General features: G+C 44.8%; 2 protein-coding genes across 2 annotated transcripts; one reads left to right on the forward strand and one right to left on the reverse strand.

The window, feature by feature from the left end:
• The first annotated feature begins 1896 nt into the window (after positions 1 to 1896).
• On the forward strand, positions 1897 to 15178 carry LOC110538512 (envoplakin). The gene is made up of 21 exons (XM_021625377.3): positions 1897 to 2168; positions 3989 to 4088; positions 4312 to 4466; positions 4693 to 4816; positions 5122 to 5253; positions 5357 to 5398; positions 5587 to 5856; positions 5997 to 6092; positions 6187 to 6297; positions 6400 to 6546; positions 6667 to 6821; positions 6917 to 7014; positions 7166 to 7338; positions 7448 to 7626; positions 7776 to 7914; positions 8064 to 8257; positions 10450 to 10600; positions 10715 to 10798; positions 10916 to 11023; positions 11144 to 11236; positions 11348 to 15178. Exons 1-21 carry the CDS (start codon positions 2125 to 2127, stop codon positions 14843 to 14845), a joined length of 6093 nt encoding a protein of 2030 aa, XP_021481052.2. The 5' UTR covers positions 1897 to 2124; the 3' UTR covers positions 14846 to 15178.
• Positions 15179 to 20047: 4869 nt separating this feature from the next.
• Positions 20048 to 22671, reverse strand: LOC110538513 (serotonin N-acetyltransferase-like). Its single transcript, XM_021625380.3, has 4 exons — positions 22563 to 22671; positions 21851 to 22137; positions 21392 to 21546; positions 20048 to 21208 (listed from the first exon to the last, which is right to left on the reverse strand). The coding sequence occupies exons 2-4, from the start codon at positions 21999 to 22001 to the stop codon at positions 20792 to 20794; spliced, it is 723 nt and encodes a 240-aa protein (XP_021481055.1). The 5' UTR covers positions 22002 to 22137; positions 22563 to 22671; the 3' UTR covers positions 20048 to 20791.
• Between the last annotated feature and the right edge of the window lie 12 nt (positions 22672 to 22683).

Consider the following 22683-nt stretch of genomic DNA (forward strand, 5'->3'; position numbering starts at 1 on the left):
TTCTATTAATTGCACATGCTTGTGTAATTATATACCAAGCGGTGTCAGAAGAAGGTCCTAAAAATGGTCAAAGACTCCAACCACCAAAGTCATAGACTGTTCTCTCTGCTACCGCATGGCAAGAGGTACCGATGCACCAAGTCTGTAGCCAATGGGACCCTGAACAGCTTCTACCCCCAAGCCACAAGACTGCTAAATAGTTAGTTAAATCACAAACTTTTTTTTACTCATTGCGTATGCTGCTGCTATTGTTTATTATCTATCCTGTTTCCTTGTCACTTCATTCCTAGTTATGTGTACATGTCTACCTCAATTACCTCGTACTCCTGCACATCAACTCAGTACTGGTATAGCCAAGTTATCTTTACTCATGGTGTATTTATTATAACTTGTATTATTACGTGTTATTATTTTTATATTATTTCTCTATTTTCTTTCTCTCTGCGTTGTTGGGAAGGGCCTCTCAGCATTTCACTGTTGTTTACAAGCATGTGATGAACACAATTGTATTTGATTAGATTTTTTTGATTATGAGGGTACAATGCACATACACTCATAAATGTTTATCTATCTACTGTCAGCAGAGGACCCAGCTCTTCCCTCAGCGGTAAGTGTACTCTGCATTCCTCTCTGAGACCTTGACTCCTTATACTAGGGGCGGCAGGTAGCCTAGTGGTTAGAGCTTTGGACTTGTAACCGAAAGGTTGCAAGATCCAATCCCCTGACAAGGTAAAAATCTGTCGTTCTGCCCCTGAACAAGGCAGTTAAGCCGCTTTTTCTAGGCTGTCATTGAAAATAAGAATTTGTTCTTAACTGACTTGCCTCGTTAAATAAAGGTAAAAATATATATATATATAAATACCAAGAGTGGTAATTCAACAGGGCGTGTGTCTGATAATCACTCATACTCAGAAGCCTGGGGAACTTTAGCCTACTGTACTGATGTCTGATGCTGTACCCGATGGCTAAGCTACAAACAACAATGCAAACCAGCACGACCACTCACTTTGGTCTGCACAGTTTTGACTTCCTAAAATAAAGGATCAATGGTGATGTCAAATGCTTGTCACGTTTGTCACATTTTGTTTATTATCTCCGGTAAGGCCTGTTTTAACTTGTCCAGTTTCACTGCACCCTTTCTGTCTTTCTGTAGTGGGCTAGCGTGTCAGGCTAACACAACATTTAAATAGGTGTCATCATAACTACTACAAATATCTATTACATTTTCCTTGCATATTTTTGTGATATTATTACTACCCACAGATCACACCCCCTTAGTCTGATACTCTCTAAACATTATTGACCTTCACTGTTTGCTTGTTGGGTGGATAGCACAGTTGGAATGTGGTGTGCCCAACCTTCAATAAAGGTGTATGTAGTAGTAACTATTACGATTCTTGTTGGATATGTTTTTATGCAGTGTGAACTTTGGGCATTGTTTGGCATTACACTACAGCCTTTTGGTGTTCTGGCATTTCATCCCAAATATGTCTAGAATCTAGATATTCTGTTTGTAATAACAACTAATCAGTGGTTTAATGTCATTACTAGATAATTCAATCTCCAATGTTTCAAGGTGGGAATGAATTTAGATTGGTTTGATTGAAGTCAGTAAATGTGAGTGAGTAGCACCCTGGAATCTATCAGGGGACTGGCCCTGCCACATTCCAGTGTTTCTCCATTGGAAGTCTACCAATGAGGAATCACACTGTTATAATAATGTGTATCTCTTAGTGTTGATTCCCTTGATTTAGAAAAGCAGTGCCTATTCAACATTGTCTATAACAAAACTATCTTTATTGATTATGCCCAGGTAAGGCAAAGTAAATATATTAAAAGATAGGAATGCAGGTGTGTAGGAATGGAGAGAAAGTGAGAGAGAGACAGAGAGAGCGAGAGAGAGAGTGGGATGGAGAACAGGAGAGAGGAACAGGTCTACCCGGTCTGTTCCTCTGGTCTAGTGCCTTCATAATGACACACCTGTTCATTGGGGTGGAGCTGAGGCAGGTGGCTGCTCTTTAACTAGAGAGAGGAGACACGGCTAGAGAGAGAGGTACAGCGAGGAGAGGGAAGTGAGGAGTAAGGTAATTGCACTGGGACTGACAGAACACACAGCCTCCCAGGATGTTTAGCAAGAAGAAGGAGTACGACCTGGTGAAAGTGGCCCAGTGAGTTTGCCCTCCGTTGCCTGAACTTTGATGTGTCATGTTTCCTTCTCTTTGCTTCTCTTTTCTCTGTCTCTTATTTCTCTTTTTCATTTCATCTCAGCCTGCTTGTATTCCCTGTTGGGGCAACCTGGAATCTAGTCCACTGCACATGGGGGCATTTGTTGACTGGTCTTTTCTATGTCCAACTTGGAATGATAGTGTATTTTAAGAGTCTGCAGTTTTCCATGAAAATGCAGGAGATGATTTAGATGAAGTATCAGATTTGATCTATGAGCACTTAGTATTGGTAACGCCTCATTGCTACCTTACATAAGTGTAAAATCAATCTTATCTGCCACTGATTGATGATGACACAAGACAATAATTTCTGTAGTAACTGTCACAATTTGTTAACTTTACTGAGAAAAGAGTAATTTCACTGGTTTTTGGACTGTGTTGTATGTAACCACTGATGTGTGCCTTTAGCAATGGGGTGTGACATTAAGGTGCATTGATCTTCCACATTGCTCTCAGTATTCAGTAGATGGCTGCTCTGACTAATTATGTAGACAGAGCAACAATAGCTCTGATGGATAATACTATGTTACACTAAAGTGGCCTGGCCCGGTAACAAAGAGCCCAGAGCACATAAAAGCACTGTTTGAAGAAGTGTGATCTCACAGAAGTGAGTGACAGACAGCAGATGTGGAATGTGTTTCGGTACATCGCTGGAACACTCAGGATTTATGTTTATATAGAGAAGAGGGTATGTACTGTGTGTTCTGTTGCTTAAACAGGTTCTATCAGATTTGTGTATCTACAAAGTTGCGTAGAGATTAATAGATTATATGTTTTTGTGAAATATGTGCTATGTTCCTTTCAAGTGTGCCTTGATAAATCAATAATCTGAGCCTTATCTTTCAGTTCCTTTACATCACTGAACACTGTGTCACTCACCACATGCAGGAACACCCTCCACATCACTCCTACACTGGGGTGTGTCTTGGAGCGACAGGGTGTATAGTCTGGATCCTTTTCAGCTCTCTATCTTATAGAACCAGCAGGGTGACTTTTAGGCTTCCCTTTAGTGTCTGCCTGTCACACTCCTACTCACCCTGACATGTATGTGTGCTGTTTGCTTTGGTACGGTAGCTATGCATTATCTAACTCCTTTGAACCTTTTTTAGGATGTGACAGGGTATGACAGGATGTTTCTGCCAAACCTAGATGGCTTCTACAGCTATGTGGACTTTGTCATTTTACCACATATACTAACAGAGATAAGCAGTTGCCTAAAGTTGCCTGACTCAGAACTGTCAACAAGGCATGTATGAGACACTGGATACCACAATGTTGAAACAGTAAATCTCTCCCCCACTATCACTATTCATTTATTGTCCCATTGGAATGTAATTGCATTCATCAGCTATTAACTTGGATCAAAGCGATTCATGGGGACATCAGTAGAATTCCATGTGCTATGTCACCCATTCACTGTAAATTCCTGAGGACACTCCTCAATAATCCATCAATGTGAGGGTGTGTACGAATAAATAGCTGACTTTCATAACAGCGACTACGAGTAGGAATGACAGAACAATAAGTACAAGAACATACAGACTTAAAGATTTGTTGATTGCTAGATGAGTGTAGATGATTGACAGTCCTTTGTGGAGTTGTTCTGCCTGAGTCTGGTTCTCATTTGGATTATTCTACCAAACCTGGAGTCTGGTTCCTGAACATTCAGGTTGCTCTACTGATCTCTCTTAGATAGGCCTACTGGTTTCAACAATGTGCCAATTACACTGATGTGAATGGAGGTTTGTCTTTTCTCTTCCCAGGAGCCAAGGTAATGATGTGGCCGTGCTGGTGGCACGCATGCAGAGCAATGCAGACCAGGTGGAGAAGAATGTGCTGCGCTCTGAGGAGCTGATGGCTGTGGTAAGAGGTCCTACCATCCCTACCCACACACTGCCTGTGTATGTAATTACACAGTTATACGTACACTTTTACCTAACACGTTACAATGCCCAACTTAATGAAATACGCATCCCTTAATTCCACTTGATCAAGTAAAAACTTTTCAATCCCCCCACAGATATTTTATCAATGTGCAATTCAACACAAATGTGTCATGATGAGTGGCTTTCCGTTTCTGTTCCAGGACACAGTGAATGACAAGAAGGACAGGCCCTTACTGCACCAGAAGGAGAATACAGAGATCCTAGCTGAGGCTGAGGGGCTGCTGAAGGATCTGTTCCTGGATGTGGACCGGGCCAAGAAGATTTCACACCCACAGGCTGGAGAGATAGAGATTGAGTGAGTTCCAGCAAGAACACACACACACACACACACACACACACACACACACACACACACACACACACACACACACACACACACACACACACACACACACACACACACACACACACACACACACACACACACACACACACACACTCACACTCACACACACACACACACGTTCTCCCTTTCCCTCTTTCAATATGCCTCTTATTTCTCATTTTTTTCTGGTCCTCAGTGTGAGAAACCTCCATGACCGCTGGTCTAAGGACTGTACCATGTACCGGGACCTGTATGAGGCAGTGCAGGAGGTGGAGCTCACTCCCAGGATTGACTGGTCTCAGGTGCTGGAGGAGAAACAGGTGAGCCTGCCATATCCTTGGTAACACTCTATTCAAGACCAGTATGACCGTAGACGGTACTGTCCTGCCATTATATAACAACTTTGGTTGACCACTGCTTTCTGCTGGTGCAACCAAACCTTTGGTATTACCTCCTAGTTGCTTGGAGTAACATATCTTTCTGAATGTAGTAGTAGTGGTACAAAGCTGTATTATCCCCAGAGGGAAAACAGCCAAACAAAGTTAACAAGACATGTGGTTGAGGTAAACATACAGCTGAACTCTAGAGGATTTACTATACCTGTGTGTTGTGTTGTGTGTTATAGAAGCAGATAAGTGCAGAGAGGTACGGGCCCAACCTGTCTGATGTGGAGAAGCAGATTGCCTCTCATAACATCCTGCACCAGGAGATCGAGGCCTACGGCTCCCAAATGAACCGCAGCAGCACTGGCTCTCCGGTAACGACTACAAAGCCCTCGGCTGCTTTCTTCATTCTGAATCTCACCAAAACTAGGGATAAACTCGAAACAATGATTATCATGGTTTGTTTTCTGTCCACAGTCAAAGTTGTCTACCATTCAGAGACAGTACACAGATCTCTTGGTGAGTCCAGAAGTTATTTAATACATCTGTGTGTGCATTAAAGTATGGCTCTGACATGTCAAAGGGGCTCAGAATGCTACACTGTTGTGGTTGTATTTGAACCTTTGTGCCTGTGCTATCTCTCCATCGTTGACTATAAGATAGTCCAGGTGTGACTGATCTGTCTCTCCTCATGCTGTGTGGTGCAGGAGGCATCCCTGTGGAGACACAGGTACCTGGCCTCTCTGTATGACTACATGCAGGGCTGCAGTAAGGAGCTGGTCTACCTGAGCGAGTACCAGGAGAGGATCCTCAGGAAGGACTGGAGCGACCGCATGCTGGACCCCCCAGGGGTGCGCATGGAGTACGAGAAGTTCAAAAACAACACTCTGCTAACACATGAGAGCGAGACCAACCAGCTACAGATGGATGGGGATCGTCTCGTTGAAATGAAGCACCCTGCCAGCTCCACAATACGGGTATGTTTATATGGCTACAAAATATAAACCTTTCCCATTGTAATAGCTTAAGTATAGGACTCACATTGAGTTACACATGTGTTACTCACCTCATCATCTACTCTGATCTTCCATGGGGCAACATGCTTGGTTTGTCTCAGGCACACAGCGACGCATTGCAGAACGAGTGGCAGAGCTTCCTAAACCTGTGTATCTGCCAGGAGGTACACCTTGACAACATAGACAACTACAGGAAGGTACATCATCTCTTAACCCTGGGAAAGGACGTTTCTTATGGCTCGTTGTCATGGCTCAATGTAACATTACTCCCATGTGTGTTCCTACCCACAGTACCAGCTGGATGTAGAGACCTTGTCTGAGTCCATGAAGAGACTCAACTCTAATCTGGACCCCAAATCACTGAACAACAAGAACAACCCAGAGATCCTGCTACAGCTTGAGGTGAGATTTGGTTTATTCTTTGTATCTAAGTTCAGTCGTTTCTATGACGTACAGCATTATTTCAATCTGTTCTCTAATATCTTCTGTACCTCATATCCTCAGGGTGATGAGAGAGCGATAGAGAGGAACGAACAGCGCCTCGTAGCCCTGAGGGAGTTCAGCAGCACCATCGCCCCTCTGAAGCTGCGGCGTCTCCGCCCCACCAAACCCACCCCTGTGGTGTCCCTGTGTGAATGGACCAATGGAGAGGTAGAAAATAGCTTCATAGAATAGCATTGTGAGAGTTCTGAGAAATTAAAGGGCAAGCTAATGTCCTGTCAATTGACAGCTGTAGCATAATATAATGATGCAAACTCCTGTCACCCTTAGGACTCAGTGTCTCAAGCAGAGAAGCTCATGCTAAAGTCCAACTTAGACGATGAGAACTGGGAGGTCCAGACCAGCACTGGGAAGACCAAAACCCTGCCTGGGGCCTGCTTCCTGGTCCCACCGCCAGACACTGAGGCCCTTGAGAAAGTGGAAAGGTAAAGAGAGAAAACAAGACTCCTTATTACAATGACCCAAAACTTAACCACCATCCCAGGCGAACTGTAATGACATTGTGTGTTTGTGTGTCCAGTCTGGACAGAGAGCTTTCTAACCTGAAGAGAAAGAGAACTACTCTGATGGCCTCCCTGAGGAGCCCCGGTGTGGAGGTGGTGCGCTCAGTGAGAGCAGGTGAGTGGAACATCCCCCCACTTGCTAAGAACTTTAGCAGAAATCACTTAGTTTGAACTCACAGTGGGACCCTAGTCGATACAGGGGACTAGACTCAGTGTGGCCCTCTCCTGTCCCCTTATTTCTCACTGTACCCTCTGCTTGTCCTCAGCCCCTGTGGCTAATGCCCAAGTGGACCCAAAGACCACAGTGCTGGCCAGCCAGCTGGACAAGATCAGCAAGAACCTGGACCACAGTGAGAAGGACATTCTGAGCCGGCTGAGGGCCCCTCTGGATCGCAGTGACCCCACATGTGACCTGGCCAACAGGCTGAAGGAGCATGAGGTGAAGGGATTGTTTTTTATTTCAGACCACTGCAGCCTGCTACATAGCATCATTATAATGGACAGTGTGGTTCCAGAGTGTGATATCCATGGTGTGTTTTGCCCTGCAGAGGGCCACCCTGACTGTTAGGAACCTGGAGGCAGAGAAGACAGCGGTCCAGAGAGATATGGATCCCATCCTAGCCCAGAAGCCCCTTGAGCCCACCACCTCCGCCCTGTCCCTCAAACTGAGTGGTCTTAACAACAAGTTTGACGACACCAACGTCCTCTGTGACCTGTACAACAAAAAGTAAGAATTTAGTTTACAATGTGAAATAAATAAAAACCTATGTAAAGGTTGTGTTAGCTATATGTTCTGATTTTTTACCTGTTTTTATTTTATTTACATCCAATTGCTCAAGATTATTCTCACTCACTAATTTGTTTTATCTTGACCAGAGCCACAGCTTCCATGTTCTTGGAGAGGCAGATCAATACGGTGGACAACTCAGTCTCTGGCTTTGAGGAGCAGCTGGCTGAAGATGCTGCCATCCCTGATGTTCCCAATGTCCTCCAGACACGCATCCAGAAGCTTCAGGTAACAGTATTTCAGTCATATGACTACTTAAAGTTCATCACACATCATGTCATTGTGATGGACTCTTACAAGTTGCAGTGAGTGTTTTGCTTTGATTGACCCATCCTCTTTGATCAGTCCCATGTGTTTCTCCCTTGTCCTACAAACAGAACATGCGCAAGGATGTAGCGTTAAAGCAGGACGAGATGCTGAAGCTGAGCAGGGACTTGGAGTCCACAGAGCAGCTGAGCAGCTCCCTGCAGAAGGGCTTCCATGAGTACTGCCCAGACATCCGCCGCCAGCAGACAGAGGTCAAACACCTGAAGAACCGCTATGCCAACGTCAACAGTCAGCTACAGGAGAGGTGAGAACCCCATCTGTCACACAGCTAAACTCAGCAAAAAAGAAACGTCCCTTTTTCAGGACCCTGTCTTTCAAAGATAATTAATAAAAATTAAAATAACTTCACAGATCTTCATTGTAAAGGGTTTAAACACTGCTTCCCATGCTTGTTCAATGAACCATAAACAATTAATGAACATGCACATGTGGACCGGTCGTTAAGACACTAACAGCTTACAGATGGTAGGCAATTAAGGTCACAGTTATGAAAACTTAGGACACTAAAGAGGCCTTTCTACTGACTGAAAAACACAAAAAGAAAGATTCCCAGGGTCCCTGCTCATCTGCATGAACGTGCCTTAGGCATGCTGCAAGGAGGCATTAGGACTGCACATGTGACCAGGGCAATAAATTGTAATGTCCGTACTGTGAGACGCCTAAGACAGCGCTACAGGGAGACAGGACAGACAGCTGATCATCCTCGCAGTGGCAGACAACGTGTAACAACACCTGCACAGGATTGGTACATCCGAACATCACACCTGCGGGACAGGTACAGGATGGCAACAACTGCCCGAGTTACACCAGGAATGCACACTCCCTCTATCAGTGCTCAGACTGTCCGCAATAGGCTGAGAGAGGCTGGACTGAGGGCTTGTAGGCCTGTTGTAAGGCAGGTCCTCACCAGACATCACCGGCAACAACATCGCCTATGGGCACAAACCCACCGTCGCTGGACCAGACAGGACTGGCAAAAAGTGCTCTTCACTGACGAGTTGTGGTTTTGTCTCACCGGGGTGATGGTCGGATTCAAGATTATCATCTAAGGAATGAGCGTTACACTGAGGCCTGTACTCTGGATTGGGATCGATTTGGAGGTGGAGGGTCCGTCATGGTCTGGGGCGGTGTGTCACAGCATTGCAGGCAACCTCAACGCTGTGCGTTATAGGGAAGACATCCTCCTCCCTCATGTGGTACCCTTCCTGCAGGCTCATCCTGACATGACCCTCCAGCATGACAATGCCACCAGCCATACTGCTCGTTCTGTGCGTGATTTCCTGCAAGACAGGAATGTCAGTGTTCTGCCATGGCCAGTGATGTCTCAATCCCATTGAGCACATCTGGGACCTGTTGGATCGGAGGGTGAGGGCTAGGGCCATTGCCCCCAGAAATGTCCGGGAACTTGCAGGTGCCTTGGTGGAAGAGTGGGGTAACATATCACAGCAAGAACTGGCAAATCTGGTGCAGTCCATGAGGAGGAAATGCGCTGCAGTACTTAATTCAGCTGGTGGCCACACCAGATGCTGACTGTTTCTTTTGATTTTGACCCCCACTTTGTTCAGGGACACATTATTCAATTTCTGTTAGTCACATGTCTGTGGACCTTGTTCAGTTTATGTCTCAGTTGTTGAATCTTGTTATGTTCATACAAATATTTACACATAAAATAAACACAGTTGACAGTGAGAGGACGTTTCTTTTTTTCTGAGTTTTTATGTCACAGTTATACAGTGCCTTGCGAAAGTGTTCGGCCCCCTTGAACTTTGCGACCTTTTGCCACATTTCAGGCTTCAAACATAAAGATATAAAACTGTATTTTTTTTGTGAAGAATCAACAACAAGTGGGACACAATCATGAAGTGGAACGACATTTATTGGATATTTCAAACTTTTTTAACAAATCAAAAACTGAAAAATTGGGCGTGCAAAATTATTCAGCCCCCTTAAGTTAATACTTTGTAGCGCCACCTTTTGCTGCGATTACAGCTGTAAGTCGCTTGGGGTATGTCTCTATCAGTTTTGCACATCGAGAGACTGACATTTTTTCCCATTCCTCCTTGCAAAACAGCTCGAGCTCAGTGAGGTTGGATGGAGAGCATTTGTGAACAGCAGTTTTCAGTTCTTTCCACAGATTCTATTAACTTAAGGGGGCTGAATAATTTTGCACGCCCAATTTTTCAGTTTTTGATTTGTAAAAAAAGTTTGAAATGTCCAATAAATGTCGTTCCACTTCATGATTGTGTCCCACTTGTTGTTGATTCTTCACAAAAAATACAGTTTTATATCTTTATGTTTGAAGCCTGAAATGTGGCAAAAGGTCGCAAAGTTCAAGGGGGCCGAATACTTTCGCAAGGCACTGTATATGTCTTGTGTCTGTGGTTACTTCTGTGGTCTATGATATACTGATGCTTAATAAAAAATCTATTGTTATAGAACGGTTCTGCTACAAGAGGCAACCAATAAGAATCAAGGCTTCCAGAGCTCTGTCCAATCATTGAACTTATTTTTGACCAACCTGCCTAATAATACGATCAATCCAAGTGATGGACTTTCTCAAATTAACTCCAAGCAGAACTCTCAGAAGGTTTGTGGGTTTATTTTTGTGTTATTTTATCTCAAAAATTGTCCCTGCTATGAACATCGTTAGTTTTCTGCAGTACATTATCTTGTTCTTATTGTGTGTTTGCTTTCTTTTCAGAGAGTGGTGGAGGATATAAAAAGGAAATCAGATGATGTGGGCCTAGCAGTGAAACAGTCCCGTGACTTGCAGAATGTCCTCAATGTGAGTAGAAAAAAATTAATATAAACAGAGCTACCATTAAAAATGTCCTTATCCGTTGAAGGGTTTTGGTCAATGTTGTTCTTAAAAGAGAAAATAAATATTCACCATGTCTCGTAGGAGTATGAGGCCAAATCTGATAAGTACCGTGGTACACTGAAAGATGTGGATGATGAAGATGCCAAAAGACGTCACACATCCGCCATGGCTGACGCTGTGCTTAAAAAGGTATTGTGGACCTGGGAGACTGCAACAATCCTCATCCTATAGTTGACTTAATTTGCATTCAAGTTTGGGCATTGATTCAAGGTCCATGATCTGACTAGAGACTGTATTTTTCTGTTTCAGGAAAGAGCTCTACTGAACCTCTACTCAGAGGTGTCTGCAGAGAATGATCAGCTTCTCAACAAGATGGGATTCGCTAAGAATATAATTGCCCAGGTATGACACAATTACTTTGTAAAACATCAACACAGTGGATTCTGTAATTCCTTATAAAAAAACACTAGTATAGGTTAAACTATATTGTCCACTGTTACCTGCTCTGAACAGAATGAAGAGAAGGTGAGCCAGGTGGAGGTGAAACAGCAGCGGCAGCTGCAGAGCCAGCAGAAAGACCTGGAGGAAACAGACGTTCTAAAGAGAGAGCTGGCGGATGAGACCACCAGGCGCTCCCATGCTGAGAATGACCTAGCAACATACAGAAAGAGGTTTATTTCACTGAAAAGCCGTAGAGGTGTGGAACGAATGGAGGAGAGGGAAGTTGTGCAGTACTACCGTGACCCCAAACTAGAGGGTGACCTGGTGTCCCTGAAGAGTCGAATCCAAGATGAGACTATAAAACACTCTGGCACCCAGACAGAGATAAAGGTTGTCAATGAGAATATCATCCGCCGGGAGACTGAGCTGACAAATGTCACACCTAGGCTGTTGACCAGGGTGTTGACTGAGTTTGAGAGGGACCCCCAGCTTGACAAGGAGGCCACCAAGCTGAGAGAGGAGATGCGCAAGCTGGAGCAGGAGGTCCAGGTGAGAGATACAGAGACGGTCCACATGAAGACTGAGATCACAGTTCTGGCACAGAAGAGACCGACTATCAAAGAACGAGTAGTGAAAAAGGAGGTGGTGAGACTAGAGAAGGACCCGGAGATGCTGAAAGCAGTTCTGACCTTTCAGACCGAGATCTCAGAGGAGGGGTTAAGATCCAAGTCCCTCAATGATGACATATTCCGCACTAGGAGCCAAATCAACACACTTGAGAGGATCATTCCCACTATCCAGCCTAAGATTGTTACCAAGGTGCTGAAGAGGGTGGAACAGGACCCAAAACTCATTGACGAGGTTAAGACTATCCACACCAGCCTGGAAGAGGAGAACAAGATGAACAGTGATTTGATGAAGGAACTCACCCTCCTCCAGATCCGCTACAGTGAAGTGGAGAAGGTGCGGCCCAAGCTTGAGGTCAAGGAGATCGTCAATGAGATCTACAGGGTGGACCCTGAGACAGAGGTGGAGCTGGTGAGGCTAAGGAAAGAGCTGCACGACTCTAATCGAAACCACACTGATCTGGAGAAAGAAATCAACTCAGTTATGGTAGATCTTAAAACTCTGCGTTCCCAGAAACCCAAGTCGGAGTACAAGGAAGTGACCCAGGAAGTGATTAAAGAGGAGAAGAGCCCAGAGGTCATCAGGGAAATCAAGAGGTTGAATGACCAGGTTTCACTTCTGCGGGTCTCATATGACAGCACCCTGGATCTGCTGAGCCGCCTGCGCAAAGAGAGAGATGAATGGAAGGTTGAAAAGTCTAAGTTAGAGACAAAGCTTGTAAACAAAGAGGTAGTCAAATACGAAAATGACCCCCTACTGGAGAAGGAGGCTGACCGTCTGAGGAGAGATGTGAGGGAGGAAATCCAGCAACGACGCAACATGGAGGAAACTGTCTTTGACCTGCAGAACAAGTACATCATGGTGGAAAGGCAGAAACCAGAGGAGAAGATTGTGATGCAGGAAGTGGTGCGTCTTGAGAAGGATCCAAAACAACTCCTGGAGTATGAAAAGCTGAACAAGAACTTGGATGAAGTGGTTAAATCCCGTAGAAAACTGGAATTGGAAGTTCGACAGTTGAGAGCCCTGGTTGAGGAGAAAGAGAGAAACTTGGCACTGATGGACGACCGGCAAAAGAAGATCCAAGTAGAAACAGAGCTTAGACAGATCAAATCTCGCATCCTTGAGCTTGACAATACCCCTCAACCCATTGCGGAGAAGATCATTATTGAGGAAGTTCTCAAAGTGGAGAGAGACCCCAAGCTTGAGAAACTAACCAGTGGCTTACGCACAGACATGGATATGGAGGAAACCAACATCAGTCGGTTGGAAAGGGACATCCGAAACCTGAAGATCAAGTTAGACATCTTGCGCAAGGAAAAGTCCATTGAAAAGACTGTATATAAAGAGGTGATTCGGGTGGAGAAGGACCAGAATGTGGAGGCTGAGAGGGACCATCTCAGAGATCTAGTGTTGCAGGAAAGAAGTTCCAGACGGGATCAAGAAGATGAAATCCAGAGGCTTAATACCAAAGTGACCCGGCTCCAGACCACAAAGTCAAGCACCTCTCATGAAGAAACAAGCATCACCCTCAATAGAGATTCCCTGATGAGAGAGAAGGAAAATTTCCTCAAAACACTGAGGACTTTGGAGTCTGAGAAACATGATTTAAGCATATCGTTCCAGCTGCAATCCAAGCTGATGAGTGAGAGAAACCAGATTAACAGGCAAAGGGGCTTCAAGATGGATTCTGAGGTACAACGTCTAGAGAAGGACATCCTGGATGAAAAAGACCGGATACACCAAAAGGAGACCTACATTATGGAGCTGCAGAACAATCTTAAGAAAGATGACCACTCTGAGACACACACCAGAGAGACCAACCTCTCCACTAGAATCAGCATCCTTGACCCCGAGACTGGCAAAGACATGTCACCATATGATGCCTACTTAGAGGGTCTGATTGACCGCAACCAGTACATCCACCTTCAGGAGCTAGAATGTGACTGGGAGGAGATCACCTCAACGGGTCCAGATGGGGAGACCTCGATTCTGCAGGATCGCAAGAGTGGAAAGCAGTTCTCTGTCAAGAATGCTCTAAAGGATGGCCGCTTGACTCAGTCCGATCTGCACCGCTACAAGGAGGGTAAAATGCCTATTTCAGAATTTGCTCTCCTGGTCGCTGGGGATTCCAGACCAAAGCCTTACATTGGTCCAATCGCAACACCAAGGACACCGACAAATACCACTGCAGCATCTTCTTTGAGCACAATGCCATCATCACTAAGGTCTTCCTACTCAAGTCTCACAAACAATAGATACGGCAGCAATAGCAACCTGAATATTTCTAGCGGTGATGAGCTCTTCCCAATCTCTGGGGTGCTGGACTCCACCACCAACAGTCGTATGTCTGTACGTAGTGCCCTGACTCGAAACCTTATTGACCCAACCACAGCCCAGAAGCTCCTGGAGGCACAGGCAGCCACGGGTGGCATCGTCGACCTCAACAGAAAGGACAAATTCTCTGTTCACAAAGCAGTTGAGCTGGGTCTCATTGACAAAAGTCACATGCATCTGCTGCTGAATGCTCAGAAGGCCTTCACTGGAGTGGAGGATCCTGTGACTAAGGAGCGTCTCGCAGTAGGGCAAGCGGCTGAGAAAGGCTGGATACCTCAGGATAGTGCCGTGAGGTACATGGAAGCACAGTACCTGACTGGGGGGCTGGTGAACCCCCATAAAGCTGGTCGCATCAGTGTCCAAGATGCTCTTAACACCAAGATAATCGACAGCACAGTAGCCAAGAACCTCCAAGACAAGTCTGCCCACACCAAAGAGTTGATTGACCCCATCACGAAAGAGAAGATCTCATACAAGGAGGCAATGGATCGCTGCAAAAAAGATGTCACTACAGGGCTCTTGCTGCTCCCTGCAGCCTCCAGCGGTGACTCCAAAGATGCACCATCATACTCCAACTATCGATTCCCTGGCTCCTACAGCCAAGTCTAGACATGTGGCTGACACACATGCCAGATCTAGAGAGATGCTACAGCTCCACGTGCTAAATAGAAATTCACATCACAACAACACAAACACATGTTCTTATGTCTTTATGGTAAAGGTAGAACATTTTTATAGTTCTGATTGTTTAAGTCAGAAAATGTCTAGGTTGTACTGTACACATTTACCTGTTCTTTATTGATGCTATGATTCTCAAGAGTTGATGTACACATAATTTAAATTCATGTTGGGTGAAGAGCTTTCTTTGATTTGTTTTTCAGTATTGTGAGAGCCATTTCTTCCAATAAACTTCCAAATAAGCACTCATTACATTTTTCAAAACAAGTGTTGGTCTCTGTGTATGATTACTCCAATATGGTGGTAATTGTTGAAGTTCAAGTTGTTTTTTGTCATATGGACAGGAACACATTGTGGTGTACTGTACACAGTACATGGACATTCTTACTTGCATGTTCACCTTTAAACAATGCAACAATAATAGAAAAAGTGAAAAATGAATAAAATCAATTTCACTTCTGTGACCCAGCTGAGACCACATGATAACATGAGAATGTCCGTGTTTTGACATTCTCACGAGATGGCAGAACCATACAACAAGGTAGCATGCTAATGAAATACACAGTGGATTTCATCTGGAGAGCTTCTGCGCTGCTGTGTGTCCAACCGAAACGGGCCGTTATGCCAGTAACTAAGGATCTACAGATGTAAATGTCCCTCCCCTTGTCCTGGTGAGAGGTGAAAGGTGTTGTGGGGACTGGTGAGAGTCCCCTCTTATGGGATGTCTAGTAAACAGATTAGTTGGTTACAGACAGGGCTTTATGGGATTACTGGACATGAGCCTGCCTGGGGGAGGAAATGGCCCCCTCCTGTAAAATGAGGTTGTAAAATTAGTGACCTGGTGCCATAACTGGTTAAAATGATATAGGGATTAAAAACAGAGCGATTACAAAACACAGCCTAGCTATGAGAAGAATGCATTTGACAATGGTGAATTTTTCCAATAGGTCCAAATGTTACATTGTATTTTGCACTGGTTGGTGAAATGACTTACTGTGGTTCCATGCTGAGGTAGATGATCCCTAAATTCCAAAATTGAGAAAAATACATCAGGCAACAACTTGAATGCCCTGGTTGGCAGATTGATCATTGTAATATTGTTCTTTTAAACAGCAGTCAAAGGTCTAAGGGACCACTTTGTTGATTTGTCCATGCTGTCTGAATAACTGTCATGACTGAAACGACACAAATTATGGTGTACATTAGGACGACAACTCACTCATTCACTAGCAGTACGGAAGTTGGTGTGGCATGGAATCGTCCGTCCACCTCAATGAAAGTACAGTAAGTATCATGACTCAGGAGAAGATCCAGATGTAGACAGTTCGAAGTAACAAAGGTTTATTACAAAAAAACGGGGCAGGCAAACGACAGGTCAAGCAGAGGTCAGTAATCCAGAGCAGAGTCCGAAACGTACAGAATGGCAGGCAGTGTCCCGATGGAATAAAGGGATCGGGAGACAGTCGCAGGAATGCGTAATAGGTTTTTTTATTGACCCAAATTACAGAGTGCCATGTAAAGGCACGGGGACGAAGACCAAACAAACACATATACAAAACACAGGGTAGAAACCCAAACAAAAGAGCGAGGAGTACCTTGAATAAATACACCGGGACGGGACCCGTAACATACACGCACACAATGATACCACACGGGATGAGACCCGTAATCATCTGTGCAATACAAGCGGCACGAAAGCCAAAACACAGCACAGGTACTCACACGACCAACGGACATTGGAACAATAACCGACAGCCCAATGGTGTGAACCAAAGGGCACATTTATACAATTACAATCATTGAAATGGGCACCAGGTGTGCGTAATGACACGGTTCCAGAGGGATCTGTGACAGGCAGGCTCAGGGCAAGCAGAGGTCAGTAATCCAGGGTAGTGTCACAAGGTTCAGAACGGCAGGCAGAATGGTCAAAACCGGGAAAACAGGGACTAGAGCAAAAACAGGAGTGTGGGAAAACCGCTGGTACGCTCAACAAGATGAACTGGCAACAGACAAACAGAGAACACAGGTATAAATACACTGGGGATAATGGGAAAGATGGGCGACATCTGAGGAGGTGGAGACAACCACACAGACAGGTGAAACAGATCAGGGTGTGACAGTAAGTTGTTTTCAGTCATTGTAAACAAAGCATAATGGATGATGAAAGTAATTGCAGGCCCTTTTGTATTACTGTGTGATTATTGCCATAATGCCATACAACGGTCTTTGGCACTGATCCTGTGCCCACTGCACACAAGAGGAAGCATTTGCACCACTCTGTTTCCACTGTTGGGATGAATAGGCGTCACTGACACCTGTCTTTCATTGAATACAATTTAGTGCCGCTCATGCTTCTAACTCTGATGGCTGGGGGAGTCGACCTTCTTTCATTGCTATGACCTCAGCAAACACATCATACAGCAGCACTCCTCACTAACGGCTAGAAAATATCCCAACACTATTACATCCAGAGCAGCAAGGGGAAATGCACACATTTCTAAACAAAAGGATGGAATTAGGTGATCTGTGGCTAGAATTAGTTCAAACACACCATAGCAGTGTTTACATGGCTTTGTTGACATGTATGGTGGTGGTTGTCTTCCCTTTGTAGATGGGATTTAAAGAATTTGTCATGATAAAATTTTAGGATGAAAAATCGGATCATGTTATAATTGAGCTCTATTTGTAAATTTGGTTCTAAATAAATGAGTGAGGGGAGTTTATTTCCTTGTGCCAGATTTACCCTTCCGTGTGGGTTCAGCTGTTCACCTGGCAGGTCTGTGGATGAAGACTGACAGGGTGACAGTATGCCTTAATTGGGGAAAATGTACTCTGGAAGGCTTTGTCTAATAAGCTGCAGGGGTTTGATGGCACAAGCGGGGAGCCCAGTCAACAGTGAGTTGCAGTAGTCCAGACGGGAGATGACAAGTGAATGGATTAGGACCTGCACTGCTTCCTGTGTGTGGTAGGGTCATACTCGATGGATGTTGAGCATTAATCTGCAGGAGCGGGTCACTTCTTTGATGTTTGCAGAGAACGACAGGGTGTTGTCCAGGGTCACACCAAGGTTCTTTGCACTATGGGAGGGGAACACCGTAGAGTTGTCAACCGTGATGGAGATGTCTTGGAGTGGGCAGGCCTTCCTTGGGAGGAAGAGCAGCTTCGTCTTGTCAACGTTTAGCTTGAGGTGGTGGGCCGACATCCAAGCTGAGATATCGGCCAGGCATGCAAAGATGCGTGTCGCCACCTGGGTGTCAGAAGGGGGAAGGAGAAAAGTAGTTGAGTGTCATCCGCATAACAACGATATGAGAGATCATGTCAGGATATGACGGAGCCGAGTGGCTTGGTGTATAGAGAGAAAAGGAGAGGGCCTCGAACCGAGCCCTGGGGGACAACAGTAGTGAGAGTATGTGGTGCAGACACAGATTCTCTCCATATCACCTGGTAGGAGCGGCTTGTCAGGTAGGATGCAATCTAAGAGTGTGCAGAGCCTGAGACGCCTAGCCCTGAGAGGGTGGAGAGGAGGATCTGATGGTTCACTGTGTTAAAGGCAGTGGACAGATCTAGGAGGAGGATGAGAACAGAGGAGAGAGAGTCAGCTTTGGCAGTGAGGAGAGCCTCACTGATACAGAGGAGAGCAGTCTCAACTGAGGGACCTGTCTTGAAGCCTGACTGACATTCTGAGAGAGCTAGCGAGAGAGTTGGTCAGAGACAGCATGCTAAATTTTATTGGAAAGAAAATAAAGAAGGGATACCAGTCTATAGTTTTTGATGTCAGAGTTGTCAAGTGTTGGTTTCTTGAGGAGGGGAGAGACTCCGGACATTTTTAAGTCAGAGGGGAGGCAGTCAGTGGCCAGGGATGAGTTGATGAGGGAAGTGAGAAGGTCTCCACATAGATGTTCAGGAGAAGGGAGGAGGGGATGGGTTGATCGGGCAGGTTGTCGGGTGGCCGGACCCCACTAGTCTCAGGACCCCACTAGTCTCAGGATTTTATCTGGAGAGAGAGTGGAGAAAGAGGTCAAGGCGTAGCGTAGTTGTTCTGTGTCAGTGGGACCAATAGACTCAATAGGCTGAGTGGATGAGGAGCTGATGTCATCAACCTTATTTTCAAAGTGGTTGACAAAGTAATCTGCAGAGAGGGATGAGGAAGGGGTGGAGGATTAAGGAGGAAGGAGCAGGTGGAAAATAGTTTCCTAGGGTTAGAGGAAGAAGCTTGAAATTTGAAGTGATAGAAAGTGACTTTCGCAGCAGATACAGAGGAGGAAAATGTAGAGAGGAGGGAATGAAAGGAGGATTGGTCCTCCAGAAGTTTAGCTTTCCTCGATTTTCGCCCTGTTCTGTATGATCACAATGATTTTCTCAATGGAACTGGAGGGGAGGGCTGAGCCGGCCGAGAGGAAAGTGGACAGTACGAGTCATAAGATACGGAAAGGGAGGAAACTAGGGTTGAAGAGGCAGAATCAGGAGACAGGAGGGAGAAAGATTTAGCAGAAGGGAGAGATGATAGGATAGATGAGGATAGAGTAGTGGAAGAGAGAGAGCGAAGATTGCGACGGCACATGACCATCTGGGTAGGGGCTGAGTGGGTTGGGTCAGAGGAAAAGGAAACAAAATAGTGATCTGAGACCTGGAGGGGGGTTGCAGTGAGATTAGTAGGCAAACAGCCTCTAGTAAGGATTAGGTCAAGCGTATTGCCTGCCTTGTGAGTGGGAGGGGTCCGGGAAAGGGTGAAGCCAGAAGAGGCAAGGAGAGGAAGAAGGAGGTGGAAAGAAATTAACCGAAGGTAGACGTAAGTAGGTTGAAGTCGCCTGGAGATATCAGGAGTCCTCTAGCTATAGATTGAAAGCTGCTGTCCAGTAGTCTTTGCTGTCCAGTAGCTGGCCATGTTCACGCAAGCTTTAGTTCTGGGTCGTGACAAATGGTAGGCTGCGTTTACACAGGTAGCCCAATTCGGATCTTTTCCCACTTATTGGACCAATAATTTTGCAAAAGAACAGAATTGGGCTGCATTTGTAAACACAGCCAAAGTATGCGTATGATGTTGTACATTCTTATGAATAAATATAGTTAAATGAATCAACAGTAAATTTAATTATTATACTGAAGTCATGCAAATTGAACATGCTCAGAACGTTAATACATTATCATCTTTATTATATTTTTGAATAACAAAAACAGTACAAAAACATATTTATTAAAGATATGATTGGTTTCAAGGGTAAGACAGGTTCTGGTGGAGTAAGAGAAGATATTACATGGTTTGATTAACGCTCTGCACATGTGACCCAAAGGGAAATGAATAGACAAACAGTTTCAGTAACAAATGAATCCAAATTGGTGTGGATGTAGCCTACTTTTCTCATCGTATGAAAACAGGCTTGTTAAGTCACTAGATCTACTGGCAGTCCAATGAAAGGATCCTCTTGTAAATCCTCAGATGTTTACAGTATACCTAATGCCCACTAATAGAGATAAAGAGGCACGGTTGAGCTGCTAAAGCCTGGTAGTCAGTGACGTCAGTCCATATACCGTCAGAGAGGAGGGGGCTTGCAACCCAAACCTTCAGACAAAACTTCCAATAAATAAAATGGGAACATTTGCAGTAAAAATATAATCTCACACAGACAAAAGTCACACAATATATGTTCTAACATTCATTAGCATGTAGCTAGTTAACATTGAAATATTCACATATTAAATAACGTTAAATTAAAACATTGTAATAAAGCTTAAAGACTCATGGTCATGCTCATGCGTGTATGGTGTGCACTTTAGACTACCATCTTAGATATAAATGTAAATGTTTACATCACTTTATTTTACATCATAGTTGATATGTACAACAGGAATCTAATATCTTACTGAGTAAAAAAAGATTTACACATCAGCAGGCTCAGGCTCAGTCCTCTGAGTCTGTTCCTCCAATAACAATGCAGACTCACTCCTCTGAATCGGTTCCTCCAATAATAACACAGTCTGAGGAAAACCAATAGCTTCACTGTTGCGCCGCATCAGTGCATGGCCCCTCACAGGGTACTGCATCTCTGTGAAGGTCAGTGATGCCACCGTGATGGAACAGCGGCCCTGCACCTTGAAGCCAGACTTCTGGTAGAAGGGAACCAGGAAGTCCTCGCACATGAGCACTGCACGGCGCACATAGGGCAGGCAGCGTAGGTACTGCAGGTAGCGCCACATCAGGATAGGGCCCTTGCCCTGCTGCCGGAAGGTCCGGTGGACCGCCAGCACATGGATATGAACTGTGGAACCTTTGGGCTTGTGAAGAGTTAGGGCGTCCTGCAGCAAAGGAAAAATGCAAATGTAGCTCAAGTAGAGTTCATTCAAGAATATGTATGGTGATGTAATACAGAGCACCTGATTGAGAAAAAATATCAGTGAGCGAATAAAAACACAGTAAGATATAGAGTAAATTACCTATGAATCAATACGAAATTATATAACATCATAGAAGTGTCTTACTAGGGTGAGTCTGTCCTGGTCCCATTGGGACCCAATGATGAAGGCTACTAGTCTCCCCTCCTCAAACCAGCCCATGGACAGCTCTGGACACAGCGTGAGGAAATGACGCACCTCATCAAGATGGAGCGGGCAGTCTCCTGACACAGATATAAAGGCTGGCGGAGGAAAAGAGAGACACGTTTTCATCATCCTTGGACTCACTGTATTTAAGAATGCCAAGGCGGATCCGTATCAGTGCATTAAACCTATAACAAGGGATTAATACAAAGTGTTATGGAAAGGAAGAGACAGACTGGCGCGCCCAGTCAACGTGCGTAAAGCCCAAGGAGAGGCTGTTGGCACGAGTTTTACGCGCGATTTAAGTACCCCTGATAACGCTCATACATTGTATATTCGTACCATTAATTCATAACACATAATACATACACACATTTATAACTGAATTTATGGACAACTTACCCTCTTTCTCGATTTCGAACACGCTGATGGCATCTTGCGTGTTGAGCGGTCGGAACTCGCTTGCTGGCAGTGTGTGTCTTCTTTGGCGCCCAGGAGAAACAGAAGGGGAGAGGCGCGGTTTCAGGAAAGGCAAGGCGCCCACTAGAGACATTTTACAACTTTTATAACTCCAGTTGGATTACTTCGATATTCTTCTGTTCCTTCTATTGTTGTTTGTTTGCACAAGTCTTCTCTCTTGGCTGTTACACGAAGGGTAATCTTCAGTTTCCTCCTCTTGTTGGGACAGCCTGTGCACAGATGACCAAGAGGGAGTAGAATCCGTATTTATAGGATGTGGTCCATGTAGATGTGAGTCATTTTACAATTTAGAATATGAATAGTACGACGTCGGTGCTCATGAATGAAATAATAGCATTTGAAGCGAGGGAGAGTGGAGAGCAATTAACTAGAACCAGAAATTAAGCGACCTGAGGTCAGCTGCTTTACGCACAAATGGCAGTGTTGTGACAACCTGTTTATTAATTGCCTAGAGAATTAATGTACCACAAAATAGAGAATTAACCCACTGAATGTAATGAATTTACAATATGTTTTTTCCTCTGCCATTCGATATTTGTTTGCCATGATATGCAGATACTTATATGCAGATACTCTGAATTTATATGGTAACCAACAAGAGCACTGTAACTGAAAATAACGTTGCTTTACTTACCTGATGCAATCTCATCCGAACACTCTCTCTACCTGCCTTATTGTCTTATCTCACCCTCTCTTTCTCCTCCCTCCTCTCTCTCTTGCGTGCCCTGAAAGACGTCCACCTCTTCATTATAAAG

This window comes from Oncorhynchus mykiss, chromosome 12 (assembly GCF_057628025.1).
Source record: "Oncorhynchus mykiss isolate SJ-2025 chromosome 12, ASM5762802v1, whole genome shotgun sequence".
NCBI lineage: Eukaryota > Metazoa > Chordata > Actinopteri > Salmoniformes > Salmonidae > Oncorhynchus > Oncorhynchus mykiss.

What these genes read in the sequence shown, in the direction of transcription:
- LOC110538512 (XM_021625377.3), top strand. Translation starts at nt 2,125, where the DNA reads ATGTTTAGCAAGAAGAAGGAGTACGACCTGGTGAAAGTGGCCCA. An exon ending in CTGAGGAGCTGATGGCTGTG is followed by an intron (nt 4,089 to 4,311) that starts GTAAGAGGTCCT and finishes TTTCTGTTCCAG; the next exon opens with GACACAGTGAATGACAAGAA. An exon ending in CCAAGCAGAACTCTCAGAAG is followed by an intron (nt 10,601 to 10,714) that starts GTTTGTGGGTTT and finishes CTTTCTTTTCAG; the next exon opens with AGAGTGGTGGAGGATATAAA.
- LOC110538513 (XM_021625380.3), bottom strand. Translation starts at nt 22,001, where the DNA reads ATGTCTCTAGTGGGCGCCTTGCCTTTCCTGAAACCGCGCCTCTCCCCT. An exon ending in GTTCGAAATCGAGAAAGAGG is followed by an intron (nt 21,547 to 21,850) that starts GTAAGTTGTCCA and finishes TTCCTCCGCCAG; the next exon opens with CCTTTATATCTGTGTCAGGA. An exon ending in ACCAGGACAGACTCACCCTA is followed by an intron (nt 21,209 to 21,391) that starts GTAAGACACTTC and finishes CCTTTGCTGCAG; the next exon opens with GACGCCCTAACTCTTCACAA.